The sequence below is a fragment of the Vulpes vulpes genome, chromosome 2, assembly GCF_048418805.1.
Source record: "Vulpes vulpes isolate BD-2025 chromosome 2, VulVul3, whole genome shotgun sequence".
Classification (NCBI taxonomy): Eukaryota; Metazoa; Chordata; class Mammalia; order Carnivora; family Canidae; genus Vulpes; species Vulpes vulpes.
In genome coordinates this window covers 140,709,583-140,727,916 of record NC_132781.1, presented here as the reverse complement: position 1 = coordinate 140,727,916, position 18,334 = coordinate 140,709,583, and the positions used below count along the sequence as shown (strand labels likewise).

At 40.4% G+C, this 18,334-nt stretch overlaps 1 protein-coding gene across 1 annotated transcript in view; it reads right to left on the bottom strand.

The window, feature by feature from the left end:
• Positions 1–4,730: 4,730 nt before the first annotated feature.
• The window catches only part of LOC112929561 (uncharacterized), a 61,703-nt gene continuing 48,099 nt past the window's right edge, over positions 4,731–18,334 (bottom strand). The window contains exons 4-5 of the mRNA XM_072745282.1: positions 12,051–12,125; positions 4,731–6,926 (exon numbers count right to left, since the gene is read on the bottom strand). Coding sequence (XP_072601383.1) covers positions 6,852–6,926; positions 12,051–12,125 — 150 coding nt within the window. The 3' untranslated portion in view covers positions 4,731–6,851. The remainder of the gene's footprint in view (positions 6,927–12,050; positions 12,126–18,334) is intronic.

Genomic DNA, 18,334 nt, shown 5'->3' with positions numbered 1-18,334 from the left:
CCCAGGTTCAGAGGCACAAATATGAGGGGGAAAAATGACATCTTAGGATCAAAAAATATAGTAGTTGCCCAAATAATTTCAAAGTTTTACATATACAATTTTTGCAAAAACAACAACAACAACAACAACAACAACAAAAACTCCTAAAGTTCATCTTCCATCTTGTATATAAACCGTTAAATATTAGGCATAGTCAGTAGCATGATAGGGAGTTGTAGGTTTGGGTCCTTACGGGGCCATATCTCAAAATTTGAATGAGTCACATTTTAATCTGCCCAAGCCTCAATCTTCACAGCTGCAAAATGAGGCTAAAGTACTGCTTTGCCTCTCTTACAGGTGAATTAAAAACGAATTCAACGTCATTTTATTTTTTAAAAGATTTTACTTATTTATTTGAGAGAGAACGAGAGAGAGAGAGAGAGAGAGAGAGCACACATGAGCAGGGGGGAGAGGGAGGGGGAAGGGGAGAGGGAGAGACAGAGACAGACTCCCCACTAAGCAAGAAGCCTGACTCGGGTCTCCACTGCAGGATCCTGGGATCATGACCTGAGCAGAAGGCAGATGCCCAGCCGACTGAGCCACCCGGGTGCCCTCAACATCATTTTAAAATTAAAGTTTTATCAAGATGTGGGGTGCAGGTACCTGTGATGAATGTTCAGAAGCAGCCAGAAAACTCACAGGTAGCACGGAAGAAAAATGAACATTTTCTCCTTGGAGCTCAAGAAAAAAAGAAGATACTGATACCTTATCGTGCTAGTCAAAGTGGAATAATTCCTGCATTTTAAAGAAATTTCTCTGCTTAAAGACAAAATGGGAAAAAATGAGAACTGGTGGTTGGGGACTTGGGAGTAGTCCTCTGCAAGCAGTTGCTGCTCAGAAATGAATTGGAGGAGGAAAAAAACCCCAGTGGGTCATTTTCTAGCTGGTGCAATAAACCCAGGCTCAAGAGAGCCACATCCCTCATTGGCTGGAGCTAGCAAACCTGGTTATTGTTCACACATGGTCGTTTCCTAACGGTGCCTGCGCGAGCCGAAACGGAGACAGAACTTGGGGCTTTCAGCCAGAAAAACCCGGGCTGCCACTTGGGGAGCAGAAAGCTCTCGATATAAAGAAATGACACACACCTGAGCAGGTCTGATATATATTCCTTTCTGCAGAGGGCAGTGGAGTACATTCCTGGGCCATTCATCATGTTGCTAAAATTAGATCCTGCTTAGAAGGAATGATATATTACTGATTACATAATAAAGATAGCTATATTTCTCATGAGAAACAGAAGGGAGAGATATATTTAGGCGTAGGGCAAATATATCCTTGATATGAAAAATGGATTCATTAAGTATTTAATCTTTATACCATTCCTGTGAAATAAATGCACACATACATCACACGTGTTTTAAAGTGACTTGATAATTAATATTGTTACACTTGAGAAAAATCCTGGCTCTCCATCGAGAAGTCATGTCAGGAGTCAGAGAAGACAGGCCGAGTCTTGCCCTCTGCCGATGTCTGAACGAAGCAGCTTGGCTGCACTTTCAAAGCCAAGTGAACCATCCCATGTGCACGGAGGGGGGGAGTTGCGGGTCTGCACCGTGATTTCATCTGACTTTTTTGGTGAGGCCCAGCGGGAAGTAAATGCCTCATAACATTTCTAAGGGTCACAGATTGGCAGCTGAGAAGATCCCACGTACCAAAAGGTCTCTGTTAATTGAGTAAACCTTCATTTTCCCTCTTTGCACAAATAAACCTGTTCCTCCTCTGTCTCATCCCACTCTCTCCTCCTAGAGCCTCGCCACAAAGAGCAACCCTCACATTTCTTAAAACCTGAAGCTGCTGAGAAGGCGTTTCCTGATATGCTGGCGGTGATATTCCAACTTAAAACAAACACGAGTGTGTTTGATTGGAGTTTAAACAAACACATAGATTTGTAGCACCTCAGGTGTCAAAGATCAGTAAAAACAAATCTGGGTGGAATGAAAGAAGAACATAATTCTAAGAATAATAGCTTTGAATAGTAGATTGACCTAACTAAAGATTATTTTAAAGAGATTATGGGTAGGAGAAAAATACGAACAGGCTAGAAGGAGTTAAAAGCTCACTCCTTGTATGTTTATGCTGTGGGAAAAGAACACAGATTTTGAAGTCAGATGGGCTTGGGTTCTGGTCCCAGCTATGGGATTTTTAGGCAAATGACTTAACCTCTCTTGAGCTCTCCTTCGTCTGTAATATAAAAATGAAAATCCTCTAGCCAGGCTGTTCTACAGGTTGACTGCATGCACGGCAGTGAATAAGATGCCAGCAGCAGTCCTCTTTCATTCTTCTTCCCTTTGCCTCCACCTACTTACACGAGCACAGGAAGGTGAGGCCAGAAACTCTTTCCCTCTCTCGGTGATGAAAAAAGAAAAGAAAAAAAGAAAGAAAAGAAAAGAAAGAAAAGAAAAGAAAAGAAAAGAAAAGAAAAGAAAAGAAAAGAAAGAAAAGAAAAGAAAAGAAAAGAAAGAAAAGAAAAGAAAAGGAAAGAAAAGAAAAAAGAAAAAACCTGCTTCCACTACTTTACCAGGCTAGAGGTAAACATTGAAGTTCCAGAGAATTTACAAGGACACATTCATGCAGCAAGTCCTCAAATTGGTCAGGATAAGCAAGGCTCTGCTGCAACCATAAACACCCTCTGCCGCTCTGTGGCTTAGCACAAGAAAGGTTCATATCTTTTTCATGCCATCTGTCCAGTGTGGGCCAGCAGGTGGCTGAGCTGTATATAGTCACTCAGAGACCCAAGGCTCCACCATCTTTTGATGACACCATCTGAACATGAGGCTGATGGTTCATTGTCTGGTGGGGGCGGGCTGCAGGGGCCAATGGTGACAACAAAATAGAGCGGTAGCTCTTGATTGCTTCCACAAGGAAGTGATATATGACACTTCCTCTCACATTTCAAAGGGTCAGGGAAATGCAGTGCACCCAGGCGCCTGGAGAAGAGGAGGTTGGGAGCTGAAGCCCCTGTGCGGGAAGCCAGGTGATGAACCCAGGGTGCCTGGAACAACTGGGTGTATAGGCTTCCCACATCCCTGGCTGTGGTTGCAGTAGCCGGGGCTTCCCTGCTTCCCCGGGAGAAGGCTGCTTTGCAGTGTGGACCTACTGGTCCTGGACAGAATCTAACCCAAGCCCACCGTCTCCTCAGGTTCATGCCTTTGAGGGGCACTCTGTGGTTTTCACTAGTGACCTATCTAAGTGGTTTGCACACCTTTCTCATGCCCCACTGAGTTGCCAAATTTTGGGCACTTCACAGCCATGTGATCACCACTGTCACTGTGTCACACCTTATTTTCACTCCAGGTGAAAGTAAACTCCCTGTGTAGCTGATGTCTGTATGATGTTCGCTTCTTTCCAGAAATGCTCCATCAGTACCTCCTGTTTGCCTACCGTGGTGGACTGATCTCACTAATGGTCCCCATCCTTCACACCTCCCCTTGCCGTGAGACTGCTAACGAGGTGAACCATTTCTTTGTGAATCCAAAGGTCTTGTTCAGGGGTCCATGTTCAAGGTGATGGACCTGTCAGAGGATTTGGTGGTGGCAAGAGGTGCCAAGCTGTGATGAGTCAGGAGGGACTCCACTGTGATTTGGGTCACCCAACCCATTTGAAGCAGGACCCCAGTTGGTGGCTTGGGGCGCGGGGAACAGGGCCTGACTCCAAGAGGAAGAGGTTGGCAGGTCTGTGCCTGACTACGTACCAGCAGGCTGAGAAACCAGGAAGGTAGTCGAAGAGCAATCAGGAAATTGAAGACCAGGCCCAAGGGGAGGGTGAACTGACAGCACCACTAGGCTCATTGGAACAGGGTGTGAAAGACTAGTTCTAGAAACCATGGCGATGTGGACACAGGGATTCTGAGCTGAATGGGAATCGGGCACCTCTACCTGATGGCCTGGGGAAAGCAGAGGCCAACAACTGTTGCTCACTTTCCTCAAGAACAGCTGCTGGCTGCCTGTTGACCCGCAGTGGTTCTCACCCTTCCCTGTGATTCGGGAAAACATACTAGCGCCTGAGCTCACCCCCTGAGGTCAGAATTTGATTGGTCCTCGTTGGTAGGATATAACATTATCAATAATGTGCAGCCTGAGTTGAGAACCATTTAAACAGTCTGCCTGTCCCCCCTGCAGTCCCTTGCCCCAGTACAGGACTGCTCTTTTTTTTTTTTTTTTTTAAAGATTTATAGGTTGATTTGATGAGGGGGCAGGAGCAGAGGAAGAGGGAGAAAGAAACTCAAGCCGACTCTGTGCTGAACGCAGAGTGTGATGTGGGGCTCAATCTCACGATCCTGACATCATGGCTTGAGCCTTGAAACCGAGAGTCAGACACTTAACTGACTGAGCCACCCTGGTGCCCTTGCCCTGATCTAACCACACTTGACTGAAGCACTTCTGCCTCCAAGTTTTTTTTTTTTTTTAAGATTTTATTTGATTCATGAAAGACGAGAGAGAGAGAGAGGGAGAGAGAGAGAGAGAGAGAGAGGGAGAGAGAGAGAGAGAGAGAGAGAGAGAGAGAAAGAGAGGCAGAGGGAGAAGCAGGCTCCATGCCGGGAGCCTGATGTGGGACTTGATCCTGAGACTCCCGGATCACGCCCTGAGCCTAAGGCAGGCACTAAACCGCTGAGCCACCCAGGGATCCCCTGCCTCCAAGTTTTAAAGAAAAAAATTAATATTCGCACACATGCATACAGGGATGAGACAATCTTTTTTTTTTGAGAATAACTTTTAATCTGCTGATTACACATACAAGTTATTTAGAACCTGTAAGTTGACCACATATAGGCATTTGACCCAGCCTCATATTTGTATGTCATCCTCAGTAATGACCTGGGTCCTTAAAAAGACAGGGAATGTATCGTAAGCCCTCAGAATACTTTACGCTACGGAGATTCCTTAAAAGATTCATCTTAAAGCAGATGGTGGCAATTTAAAAATGACATAATATTGGCCTATCGACATATTTTTAAAATCTGTTCTCACCAAACCCTGGAACTCTAGGGTTCTTAACACAAAGTACTATGTGCTAAAGAGAAAATAAAAGAGATGTCAGAATACACCTCAGATAAGGGGTTCTTTGGGATCTGGGGTTGGGGCAGGCCTCTTGGAGAAGGTGCCTCTTGATTTCAGGCCAGAGGAAACTGAACACAGCAGTTATGTGACCATCTGGGAAAAGATTTCCAGGCAGAGGGAACTGTCAGGAAGAAAGCTCTGCTGAGGATTCTTGCTTGATGATCAATGAAAGAAGGGCATAGCATGGCTACTTGAGATTGATGCTCACCAAAGTTATTTCCTCATCCAAACTGGTGAGATCCTCAACCACCTGAAGGGCAGAAAGTGAATACCACAGAATAAATGAGGAATAGGAGCTCAATATATTTTTAAAGCACCATGAATAAGCACAGCTGGTGTTATAGACAGTATTCTGGGGATGGCATTATACTCTTTTGCATACCATTTATAAAGAACGGAGACAGGCATGGCCCTAGTCAGTTTTCCCTATGAGTGATACAAAATAATCTTTTATTTATCTTATTTAAAATTTGTTACCATTGTACATGATCTCAGAAGGCCAAGTGGAGAACATATTATACAAATCAAAGGAATAATTGAATATGAAAGAAAACACAATTATATGCCCAAACAAAAATTTCTGCCCATTCTGTTACACTATAAAGCATTTTGTAAATGTAAAGATTGCACATAAATATTAAGTAAATATATTAATATAATCTTCCTCTGGGTTTTTAAAAATAAGAATCTCAGTGGGCAAAGAGTTATAATTTCATATTTAAAAGTTCTCTCAGGCCCATGTTTTCCAGCATCTAGCAGTTACCACAGGAAAGTCGCTATCTTGGTGGAGATGATGAAGGTGATGGTTGAAAGCATTGAGTTGGGAGTAGATAGAACTAGGTTCAGGTCCTTACTTTGCCATTTAATAGCTGTGTGACCTTGGACAAAGCAGATCAGCTATCTGAGCCCTCATTTTGAAATGTGCAAAGTGTTAACATTTCTTCCTGATTCAAATTATTGTTGTTGGAATAAAATGAGATTATTTAGAGAATGAATGTAGCACAGTGCATGTGACATCCTTACGCTCATGATCACCATGTCATCTCATCAGAGGGCAGGGGTGTATGTAAGGATCACATACTGAAGTAATTGGAAATACACAAGACAGGCTCAGGATAGACTGTGGCACGGCAGTTGCCCTCACACCAGCAGACTTGGCATGGTCAACAGCTCTTCATAGCTTTATCAGTCAGTCCTCTCTGAAGAATCCAGAAAGGAGAGGATCAGCTTGTTGCCAACTGGTTGTTCATACAGCGTACCCACTTTGGCTTCTAATTCTTCATTAAGGAGTTTGACAATAGTCTTAAGAATGACTTCTGGAGAGAATTCCTGTCACCTGGAAACTCAAAGGATGCTGCCAATCTATATAAATAGGAAGCCAACTATACAATAATAATTTACTCTGGAGAACTGTAAAGACTAATGTTATTCATGATGGTGAAAGATATTCCGTTTTAGGCATATTTCCTGTGCTGCTACAGGGGGATCAACATATTTTCCCTTTTCCATTCAAAACAAAGACAGTGCATTAATTAGAAACATTGGGATTTATTCTAGGTAACAACTTGGAATATAAATTGAGGATGAAAAGGACACCATAATCAGGAAGCATCCACCAAGACCTCATCTGCTGGTAAGGTTACATACACCTTCTCGAGCTCTACTGCTCTCTGTCGTGAGATTCATTCTGCTTAGCAGCTTTCAACCTTCCATGGAGTAACTGATTAAAATAACCACAGCCTCATGCTTCATCTTTTAACCAAAGGGTGTGGATGTTTCTTTACTGGCATCATCAAAGATCTGGTGTATCCAGAAGAAAAACTTCATTTCCTGTTAGATCAAAAAGAAAATAAGATTTTAAAAACAGGCTGATACTACCAATTACTAAGTGATTTTATAAACACAAATTCTTAAGGGCCTAGTACATTTGCAAGCACACTTCATAATCAAAATAGATGGATCCTGTAAGGCAAACAGCCTACTAAAGTTTCATGGAAAAAAAGTAATGAACCCACAGTGAGGACTTGGGTTCAAGTCTTAGGTCAATTATTGAGCAGCTGAGTGGCCTGAGGCTTGGTCACTTCACTTCTTAGAATGTATTTACTCATCCATAAAATGGGAGTGGTGGTATTTATTTCAGGTTCCTTGTAGCGTTGTCGTGGAAATTAAAACAGATAATGTGTGTGGAAGTGCTTTCAAAACTGCAAGAAGAACTGCTGTGTAAATGGTATTGTTATTACCAATTTCTAAGAATTATTGAACACCATATCCTTAGACCATATCAGCAAGCTGACACCTGACAAATGAGAACTCATTACTGTGTCATATCCCATTGTCTGTAGCTGTTTTCATTCTCAGCTGATAGGGTGGGCCTCTGTTGCCCTGTCAGCATAAATCCTTGGTAGAGGGCATTTCTCTAGAAGTGGAAAGGATTTCTAGCTCCTGTCCCATCCTGTACCTTTCCACATACTCATACAGCCAAATGAAGGTCACTCAAAATTCCTCAAGCAAGAAAAGAGGAACATAGGAAGGATGTAGACACCTCCGTTTTAGGTTTCCCCATTTTTGTCAAGATTCTCTAGAGATCCGAATGGCCATAGTCTCCACTTCTGAAATTTCTGTGTAACAATAACTAGTTATTTACCATTTGTTGAGCACTTAAGGCAGTTGGTCATGACATATGCTCCTGATGTAGAATATTTGACTTAATCATTACAACAAATATGAAATACTGGTATGGCCCTCCATGGACAAATTGGGAGATGAAGACTTGCAGAGGCTGGGCAGCTTTCCTGAGGTCACATGGCTAGCTCATAAGTGGCAGAGTCAGTCCTACATCCCAGATCTGCATGGTCCCAAAGTGGATGGTCTGACCACTACCTTGTCAGATTTTTCCTAAAAAATTATTCTGTTGTTACTCTTAGTTTTGTCTGAAAATTTCCCTTGGATAGGTTGTTATGTGGCACATTGGCTTCCTCCAGCATCCAAGTAGGTACTGTCAAATGATTCATTTTTGCATCCAACAAGTATTTATTGAGTATCTGCTATCTGCCAGCTACTGCACTGCAGTGGAAGGGTGTGGGGCATGACTATGAATGAATACAGTCCCTTGATCCTACAGAGCATCCTTCCTCCCTGAGACATGCTGATGCATGAGGCTTGAGGAAAATCTCTTCAAATCAAAATACAGACTCATGATCACTATTGTTTATGAGAAGGTTCACCTTCGGTTTCCTTTCATTTCATTCCTTCAATCAGTGAAACCATGAATATTAGTCAGGTGCCTCTGAAGACTCAAGATACTGTGCTAGCCAATCTAAAGATAATATTGTATCAGCAACACCCTTTATTTACTCACAGTTACTAAAGAAATACTAGGGAATACCATTAAGATGTGGTAATTCTCCATTAACCATCCTGATGGGGAAAGGAAAATAGTTGGGATAAAGTGTGTGTACATGTGTGTATGTGTGTGTATCTCTTCCAGGTGATACATATGTAGACCAAGAATTTGAGTGTGACCAAGAATTTGAGACTCTTTCCACTTTAAGCTTTTATAAAGAACTTTTGAGTTTGTAAACAATTCTCTTATTTTTTTCTGTAGAAGAAGTACTTATACATAGTACAACAGCAAAAAATTTAGGGAAAATAGGGACACTTGGATGGGTCAGTGATTGAGCATCTGCCTTCAGCTCAGGGTGTGATCCCAGGGTCCTGGGAACAAGTCCCACATCAGGCTCCCCTCCAGGGAGCCTGCTTCTCCATTCTGCCTATGTCTCTCCCTCTCTTTCTCTGTGTCTTTCATAAATAAATAAATTAAATTAAAAAAAAAGAATTTGGGGGCAAAAAGAGGTAAAAGGAAAGGTGAAAACCTCCCTGGATAATCTAGAGGCTGAGCAAACTTTTGAATGATTGTCATTGTTTGTAATGTGTTCCCATAGTTTCTGAGCACCCAGATCAAATCGAGGTTTCTTTTTTCCCTGAATGGTGATACCCCTCTGGACTATAAAACTTATTTTCATATTTTGGGGACCCTTTTCTTTGGAGAAATGTAAACTCCCTGAAGGAAATAGCCCTGCTATGTTCTTTACACCCCCAGTGGACAAGATAAGTTGGGTCACATAATAGGCACTGCATATGTACTTGCTGATTAATTGATTATGACTCTTAGAGAGGTAACAGTAGTACATGAAGAATTCCAGAGACCAAAAGCAAAGATATATTACCTAAAAGCCTTTATCTTCCCATCTTCTAAAGGCACTCAGTGTAGAGTGGTTAAGAAACCAAATTCTATCATTTTCTATTTCTGAATGTTTGGACAAATTACTTAATCTAATTGCACCTCAGTTTATTCTCAACTATAAAACTGAGGATAATAAGATTGTCTAGACTGGAATGTCACTGTGAGGATTAGGTTAGTACAAGAGTGGCATTTACAACACTGGCATGTAGAATGTATGATAAATGTTAGCTATTATTATTTGTGATTTTTCTCTTATTTCTGAGGATGCAAAAGTCTTTCAAAATGAGAAAATAAAACATAATATATTATTTCATTCCAGAGATGATAGAAAATTTCATCCTTATCACTGCTTAAGTTTAATTTAAATAATGAAATTCAAAGCTGACCTCCTGGTAAAGATGGCAGACTGCACACATGCATCTACTTTCACTCAGCTTCCTAAAATGGCAGAAAACGAACTTTTAAAAGGATGAACCTTCAGGGATTTGGAGAAGAAGAGAGGAGATGACAGCAACAAAATTTTCTCTTTTTAAAAAGATTTTATTTGTTTATTCACACAGAGAGAGGTAGAGACACAGGCAGAGGGAGAAGCAGGCTCTCCAGGGGAAGCCCCATGTTGGACACAATCCTGAGCCTCTGGGATCATGCCCTGAGCCAAAGACAGCCTCTCAGCAACAGGTGTCCCAGCAACAAAATTTTCTTTAGTCAGCTTCACACATATGGAAAGTAAATTCATAACAGCCCCAGCACTGATTTGAAGAACAGTGGGGAAGGATGGAGTTTGAAGGGCAAAACACAGCAGAGCATCCAAGAGATACGTATATATAAAAGATCTAAGTGTGATTAGCATGCCAGGAAGAAATGATAAGAAGAATTAATATGTAAGAATCTTCAAAAATGAATGACAGATATCAAACAACTATTCCAAGACACTGAAAGAATACCAAGGAGAATAAATGCAACCCTTCCATAAGAACCTCCACACCAAAGGCATATTATATTCAAACTGCTGAAAACTAGGGACAAAGGGAAAATTATGAAGGCAGGCAGGACAGAAAGAACATTCGATATAGCAGAATAAAAATGAAAGATAAGAATACCACAGATCTCTCATCAGAAACTATGCAACCCAGAAGATAATGGATTATATCTCTGTAATTGAACAATAAAAATCTGTCAAATCTGAATCCTATACCCAGCAAAAATGTCTTTCAAAGAAAAAACAAAGGAGAAATAAAGACTGCTGAACACAAACTCAAAACACACCTGAGTGAATTCATTGCCTGCAGACCCATGCTGTAAATAAGGTTAGAGGAAGTGCTTCAGGCAGAAGGACTCTAATAGCAGAAAGAAACTGGAATCTACCACCCAAAGAAACTGAGCACCCTGGAAATGAAATAACTAAAGATAAAGTTCAACATCCAGTTTTTATTGTTTTCAACTGTTCTGGAAGATAACTCTCTATAGCAAACATAGTAGTCTTGTGTTTTTATGGCATATGTAAAAGTATGTGGCAGCAATAAAACAGGAATGTGAGCAAGACATTCAGGACTGTATTGGGGTCCTTATACTCCTCATGAAACAGAATATTATTTGAATGTAGATTTTAATTATATAAGACATATATGGTAACCTCAAAGGTAGCTACCAAATTTTTTTTCAGAGGTGTCCATGAGAATCCAATGGTGGAAATAACATTGAATCATAAACAGGGCTCAATTAATCAAAAAGGAGGCAAGCAGGATGGAGAAAAGACACAAAGAACAAATGGAACAAATAGAAAACAGTTGGTTAGATGATAGGTTTTAATTCAATAGTCACATGTGATATAAACTACACTAATCAAAATTTAGATTGTTAGATTAGATAAAGAAATAAGAGCCTACTATCTGCTGCCTCTAGAACCACCAACTTAAATATAAAGACTCAGGTTGGGAGAAAAAAAAGAGATGTCTTGTAGACACTACTCAAGAGAAAGCTGAAGTAGCTTTATTAATATCAAAGCTGGCTTCAGGGGTGCCTGGGTGGCTCAGTCAGTTAAGCATCTGCCTTTGGCTTGGGTCATGATCCCAGGGTCTTGGGATCGAGCCTCATGCTGGGATCCCTGCTTCCTCCTCTCCCTCTCTCCCTCTCCTTGTTCATGCTCTTTCTCTTTCTCTCAAATTAATAAATAAAATCTTGAAAAAAAGTTGGATTCAGACAAGAAATTTCACCAGTAATAAAGGGGCTTATTACATAATGAAAAGAGTTTCAATTCTCAAAAAAAGGACAAAAGCATTGATAATTGGATGCCTATAAATTCAAAGCTTAGGGGTACCTGGGTGACTCAGTCAGTTAGGCATCTGCCTTCTGCTCGGGTTATGGTCTTAGGGTGCTGGGATCAAGCCCCACATCAGGCTCCCTGCTGAGCAGAGAGCCTGCTTCTCCCTCTGCTCCTGCCTACCACTCCCTCTGTTTGTGCTCTTCCCTGTCAAAAAAATAGATGAAATCTTTTAAAATATTCAAAGCTTAGGACAAGTGGTTAAATGCCTTGCAAAGCACATCTTACCAACATCAGCACAAAAGAAACAGAAAAATGCAAACAATTCATTTTGTATTTTCAAATTGAATTCATAATTAAAAACCTTTTGACAAGGCAAAGCCCAGGCCCAGATGTCTTTTACTCACAAATTCTATCAAAATTGTAAGAGAAACACAAATATCAGCTTTACCCCAAACTCTGAGAATATAGAAGGAGATGCTATTTGAGTTGGTTTAGGAGGCCAGCATGACCCTGTTCCCGAAACCTGACAAAAACATTACAAGAAAATCAGAGATCAAGATGGTGCATGAGTAAATATATACAAAATCCTCAATAAAATATTTTAAATATTTTAAATTGATTTTAAAAATCAAATTCAGCATCTTATGATGGGGATAAATATTACTAAGAAGTGGAACTTAGGCCAGGATTGCAAGGTTAGTTTTGCATTTTAAAATCAATAGTTGTAATTCACCACATTAATAGAATCAAGAGAAAAAATATGTCGATGCAAAAATTTTGACAAAATTCCACACCTATTCATGAAAAAAACCCTCAAAAAACTAGGAAATGAAAGGAATGTCATCAGCCTGATAATGAGCATATACAAAAGGAGGATAGTTAATGTCATACTCAGTGGGGAAATATTGAATGCTTCTTACTTCAGGAGCTATGATAGTCACTGTCTCCACTTCTGTTTAGTAATACACTGAAGGTGCTAGCTAGTAAAAAAAAAAAAAATGTGAGAAAAATTGAAAAAGTTTACAAATTAAAAAAAAGCAAAACTGGAAAAGATGATATACATGATCATATATATAGAAAACATTATAAGAAATCTACCAAATTTCAATGTCCAAAGTTCCAGAACTGAAAGCAAATTTGGTGAAGTCTTAGGAATCAAGGTCAATATGTAAAATGTTAATTATATTTCAATTTTCTTTACCAGCGAACAATTAGAAGATAAAATCAGAAAGCAGTTTATTTACAATCACAGGAAAAACATAAACTACCCAAAAATAAATTTAAGGAAGTATATGCAAGACTCATATCCCAAAACCTACTCCATAAGCCATGTGACATGCTTAGGGATTGGAAAAGTTAATATTGCTGAAGTGTCAGTTCTGCCCATATCGATCAATAGAGTCAGTGTGATCCCAATGAAAATTTCATGAATCTTTTAGTAGAAATTAACAAACTGATTGCAAATGTCTATGAAAATGCAAAAGAGGAAGAATAGGAAAAAGAACCTTACATAAAGCACACATTTAGAAGACTTACACTGTGAGCTTTCCAGACTTACAATGAAACCACAATAATTAAGACACTATACTGTTTGCATAAAGACAGATAAACAAGTCAATGAAGCAGAATAAATTCCTAAATGAGATCGACACATATGGTCAGTTGATTTTCATAAAAGGCACATGTACAAACACACACACACACGTGCACACATCCACACACATCCACTGGGGAAAGGAAAGTTTTTGCCACAAATCACATTAGAATAATTGTATATCCATTAAAAAAATACAAAAAAAAAAAAAAAAGGAAAGAAAGAAAAAAGATCCTCCTTTCTACCTCACACCATACACAAAACTTAGGTTGTGACAGGCCTTAATGTAAAATCTGAAACCATAAAGTTCAATGTTTTCTCAAAGAAAACATAGGAGAATATCCGTATGATCTAATGGTTGGCAAAGATTTTTTTGACAGGACACAAAAAGCCCTTGTAAAAAAGTCACGAATAGGACATAATCAAAATTTTAAATTTGTGCTCACTAAGCAATACCACAGGAGAAAAGACGAAATACAGGTGGGGAGAAATTTTTGCAAAGCCCGTTTCTGACAAAGGACAGGTTGTCTAGAAATACAAGAACTTCTCCGACTGGGTAATAAAAGAGAAGCCGATAGCAAAAGACTGGAAACAATGGGAATGGTCATCAGCAAGTACATCTGTAAACCAATGGTAGTATACTCTGCAGTGGAAATGTCATTCGGTCATTAAAAGGAATAGATTTCTGCATGAGTCTTAAAAACATCATTTTGAGCAAAAGCAGACAGATGCAAAAAAGTACCTACTGTATGATGGCATCAAGGACGTTCTAGAGATGGGAAATGGAGTCTGTGATGGTAGAAAAAAAGCGATTGCTTCATGGAGGGGGATCAACTGCAAAGGTGTACCAGGGAAGTCTCTGGGGGTGATGGAAATACCCCACAGTTGGATGGGTGTACAGTTAGGTGGGTGCATTCATTTAAAACTCATTGAACTGTACATTTCAAATCTGTGCATTGCATTTTACATAATTACACTTCGACTTAAAAAAAGGAGGAGTAATTTAAAAAGAATACCTTAATGGTAAGTGAAAGGAGCAAGTTACAACAATATGATTCCATTCGTAGAACATTCAAAAATAGGCAAAGCGAAACAGGCTATTTCTCACTGTGAAATTAATTTCTAAACAATCTGCCACAAGAGCCGAAAGTGGTTGCCTCTGGGGAAGAGGAACTGGGGAGACTGCTATTTTTCTTCCCAAAATTTAGACTATGTGATGCTTTGAGAATCTGTGCATATCCAACCTCAGTACAAATAAAGACCAAAAATAAAAAAAAAAAAATCATACCCATTTGCAGGCTGGTGATCTTAGCTTCCACGGAGAATTGTTGACATTCTCTCCAGCTAGGGAATTATTTCTGGTGGGTGAATCATGCAGAAACTTTGGGCCGCTACGTCCGGGGGACGGCGTCCATTTGCTGTTGGTTGTATATTCTGGGCCACCTTGTTACTAGTCAAGCATGAAAGACAGTGCGGGGGGCGGGGGGAACCCAGCACATCAAGTGTGACAATACACTGCAAAAGTGTGCCTTAATTTAGAATACGGGTGCAGAATGGTGACAGGAAGCCGCTCTGCACTCCCTAATTACAAAGTCTCACTTCCACCAAGCTGACACAAATGTTAAGTCAAATTAAATATTGTCTAATTAACTAGCATACACGGGACTTCAAGCCTGGTGACTAGGTATTATTGGGCTGAATAAATGAAATGCAGGGACTTGCAGCGTCTGGGCCGACCCAGATCTGCTAGCTCAGCCAGCTGCGACAAGGGTAGGCCATTTTGTTTTCACACGTCTCTCCTTCAGGGCTCTGCTTGTAATATTTACAGAAAAAGGCAATGCTAGTAAACAGTTTCACACAATGAGGTGTGAGAGTGGATAGGGGCCTATTCAAGCTCTGAACTCCCCTGATGAGCTGCCAAAAGTTGTTATGAATGGCCCGGCTGACAGGGTGATGACGGATAAAGCAAAAACAAACAGCTCGGGTAATTCATGAAAACACACAGCACCAAGACAACTCAAAGTGGCGAGTGACAGTTAAGATAATGGAATTTTGGAAGCTTTTCTTCAGGGGTCCTTGCCATACAATTATTCTGTTAATAGATTCTCCCTTAATGTGGCTGGATCTTCAACTTTTTTTCCCACTGAATAATATTTATTATAACCGGTGGCATAGAAGCACGGGCCCTGGCCTTTCAAATGATGGTCAGTTTCTCATACAGAAACCGGAGCGGGATGAAATTTTTTTTTTTTTTTTTTTTTTTTAGTTGAGGCCCCGTGTCTGCCATTTAAAGAAATAAAATATCCCCTTTCCGTTCCTATTACGAGAAACATCTCGAAGCATTCTTCCCTCATTTCTCTCATTTATAAACCATCCGCCGCAGACCTTTGATTAGAAAATAAATATTGGTTTGCACACTCAACTGCTAATATTTTCAAGGAGAATGATTTAAATGTGGTTGAAGTCGGTTTCCAATTCACATTGCCTATTTGGGGTTCATTCCCTTAAATCAGGCGTGACCAAGCAAGAAAGTATCAATTTGTCAGTGTTTTGCCTTGTACCCAATGGTTTGTCATGAAGTACATTCTGGTTTCTGTAACAATGGCCTATTGCTCAATTAATGTTTTAGAAAACAGAAACATGAAGACATATATGAAGCATGTGTTTGCATGTACATAAATACTATCTGATCATGTGCCCAGAGAAAGGAAGAAGGAAGAAGGAAGGAAGCAGAAGCCAGCAAGCATAGGAGGAAAATTCAGATTCTGTTTATTTTATTTTTTTAGTATGTCTTTGAGGGGCCCCTGGGTGGCTCAGTCAGTTAAGCGTCTGCCTTCGGCTCAGGTCATGATCCTGGGGTACTGGGATTGAGTCCCACACTCTTCCTCTCCCTCTGCCCCCTGCGCGTGCTCTCTCTCTCTCTCGAATAAATAAAATCTTTAAAAATATATATTTATTTGAGAGAGAGCACAAGTGGAAAGGGCAGAGGGAAAGAGAATCTGAAGCAGACTCTGAGCTGAGTGTGGAACCAGATGCAGGGCTCGATCTCATGACCCTAAGATCAGGACCTGAGCCTAAATCAAGAGTCAGATGCTCAGCCAACACCGCCACTCAGGTGCCCCAGATTCTGTGTATTTTAGAGCCTGGCTACCATGAGGTTTGGGAACAAGCAACTAGTTAGAAATGCAGAAATCTCAGTCCCATCCTAGCCTCCACCCTAATCAGAACTTGCATTCTAACAAGATCCTCATCTGCATATCAAGGTGTTGAGAAGCTCTATAATTTAGATGACTGAGTTTTCCTTAATAGTGTAAGTTCTAGGGATCCCTGGGTGGCGCAGCGGTTTGGCGCCTGCCTTTGGCCCAGGGCACGATCCTGGAGACCCGGGATCGAATCCCACATCGGGCTCCCGGTGCATGGAGCCTGCTTCTCCCTCTGCCTGTGTCTCTGCCTCTCTCTCTCTCACTGTGTGCCTATCATAAATAAAAAAAAATAAAAAAAATAAAAAAAATTAAAAAAATAGTGTAAGTTCTATAGCTATAAAAACTTATAAGGATGAAGATCCATGTTTCACCAAAAGTTGAAAACTAGATTATAAATTATTTAAAGCTACCTGAAAGTAACTTAATATCTTCTTTCCAATTTCTTATTTTCTTCTCCCCACTCCCCCATGAAGTCTCAGAGTATCCTTGAGTTCACCAAGCCTTCTAGGGAGGTGCATCCCTCTGCGAATCACTTTCCTTCCGCCCCAGACATTCAAAGACTCACCCAGCACATTTTTGAGTGATAGGCATGATTTAACAGACTGGATTTAAAAATCCAATCACTGCAGTGAACTATATGACTTCTCTGGCGACAATAAAGTCATTTTTAAAAATCATATCTTGACTGCAGTAGCAACTGTTTAGCGGCTGGAATCCAGAGTAACGTTTTTTACAGGAGAGACGAATCAATTGTTAAGTCCTATACAACAGAGCTGCCCTACACCTGCCAAAGTCAGCAAAGACCCACCTCTGGGCACGCATTCCTTTAGGCTGTGTGGTCCTTAGTATAACAAGCTAATTACAGTTTTCTTTAGACTTGAAGGGACCGTGAGACCTGGTTCAACTCTCAACAGCTTTTCTGGGTGTTGATAAATTTAAATACGTATAAATTTAAAAACTTAACATGGCCCCAGGTACTCTAAATAAAGGCAGAAGACAAAAGAGAAGTTGGGGAAGCTATTAAGGACATGTGAAGCTGTTGGCTCGTTTCCTTAATTGACAAACGATTTTAATAATTCTGTTTGAAAAACACACACCCAGTGGGAAAGTGGACGAAGGATATGCATAGGCAATTCACACGGAGTTGTAAAAAATACAAACTGAATAAATGTATAAAATGGTGCTCAATCTTCTTCATAATTAAAGGCATACAAATCAAAGCGAGTGTGAAAGAATGGTTCTTACCAATCTAGTTGGCAAAATTTAAAATGTTCGGTAATATCAGTAGTGTGCAGACACAGGTGCACTCGTCCAGCATGGGTGATAATGTCACTTCAGCTGTTTTGAGGGGCAGTTTGGTAATATTTACCAATATTGTGAAGGCACTTACATTCTAAAGCAACAACTCTCCTGCGAGGAATTTAATCTAGGAAAATATTGGCAAAAGTGCCTTAAACTAGATGGATGAGGATAATACACAGTGCGACAGTATTGGCGTTATTGGATGTCTGGAAGCAACCTCAAGGAGCATCACGCCAGAGGGCTGGGCAGCTGGGACAATGCAACCCAACAAGAAGGGTTGCGAGAAGACCGTCGCAGCCATCCAGAGAATCATCCAGACCAGCACATGCTGCTACAGAATGATTTCTGAGATGTACCAGTCATGGAGAGACAAAGAACAGAAAAGCAGGAGATAGAGCAGTATGTACAATTTGATGTTTTTAGGTTAAACAAAAATATGTATATATTGGTCTATGATTGACTTTTTCCCCCCTGGAAATATAAGCAGCAGCTAAGATTGTTTAACTTTGTGATAAGGTTGCAGAATGGGAGAAAACCTTTTCATATAATTATATGTTTATCTTTTGAATTTTCTAAAAGAGGTGTGTGTGTGTGTGTGTGTGTTTGTGTGTGCGTGTGTCTGTGAGAGAGAGA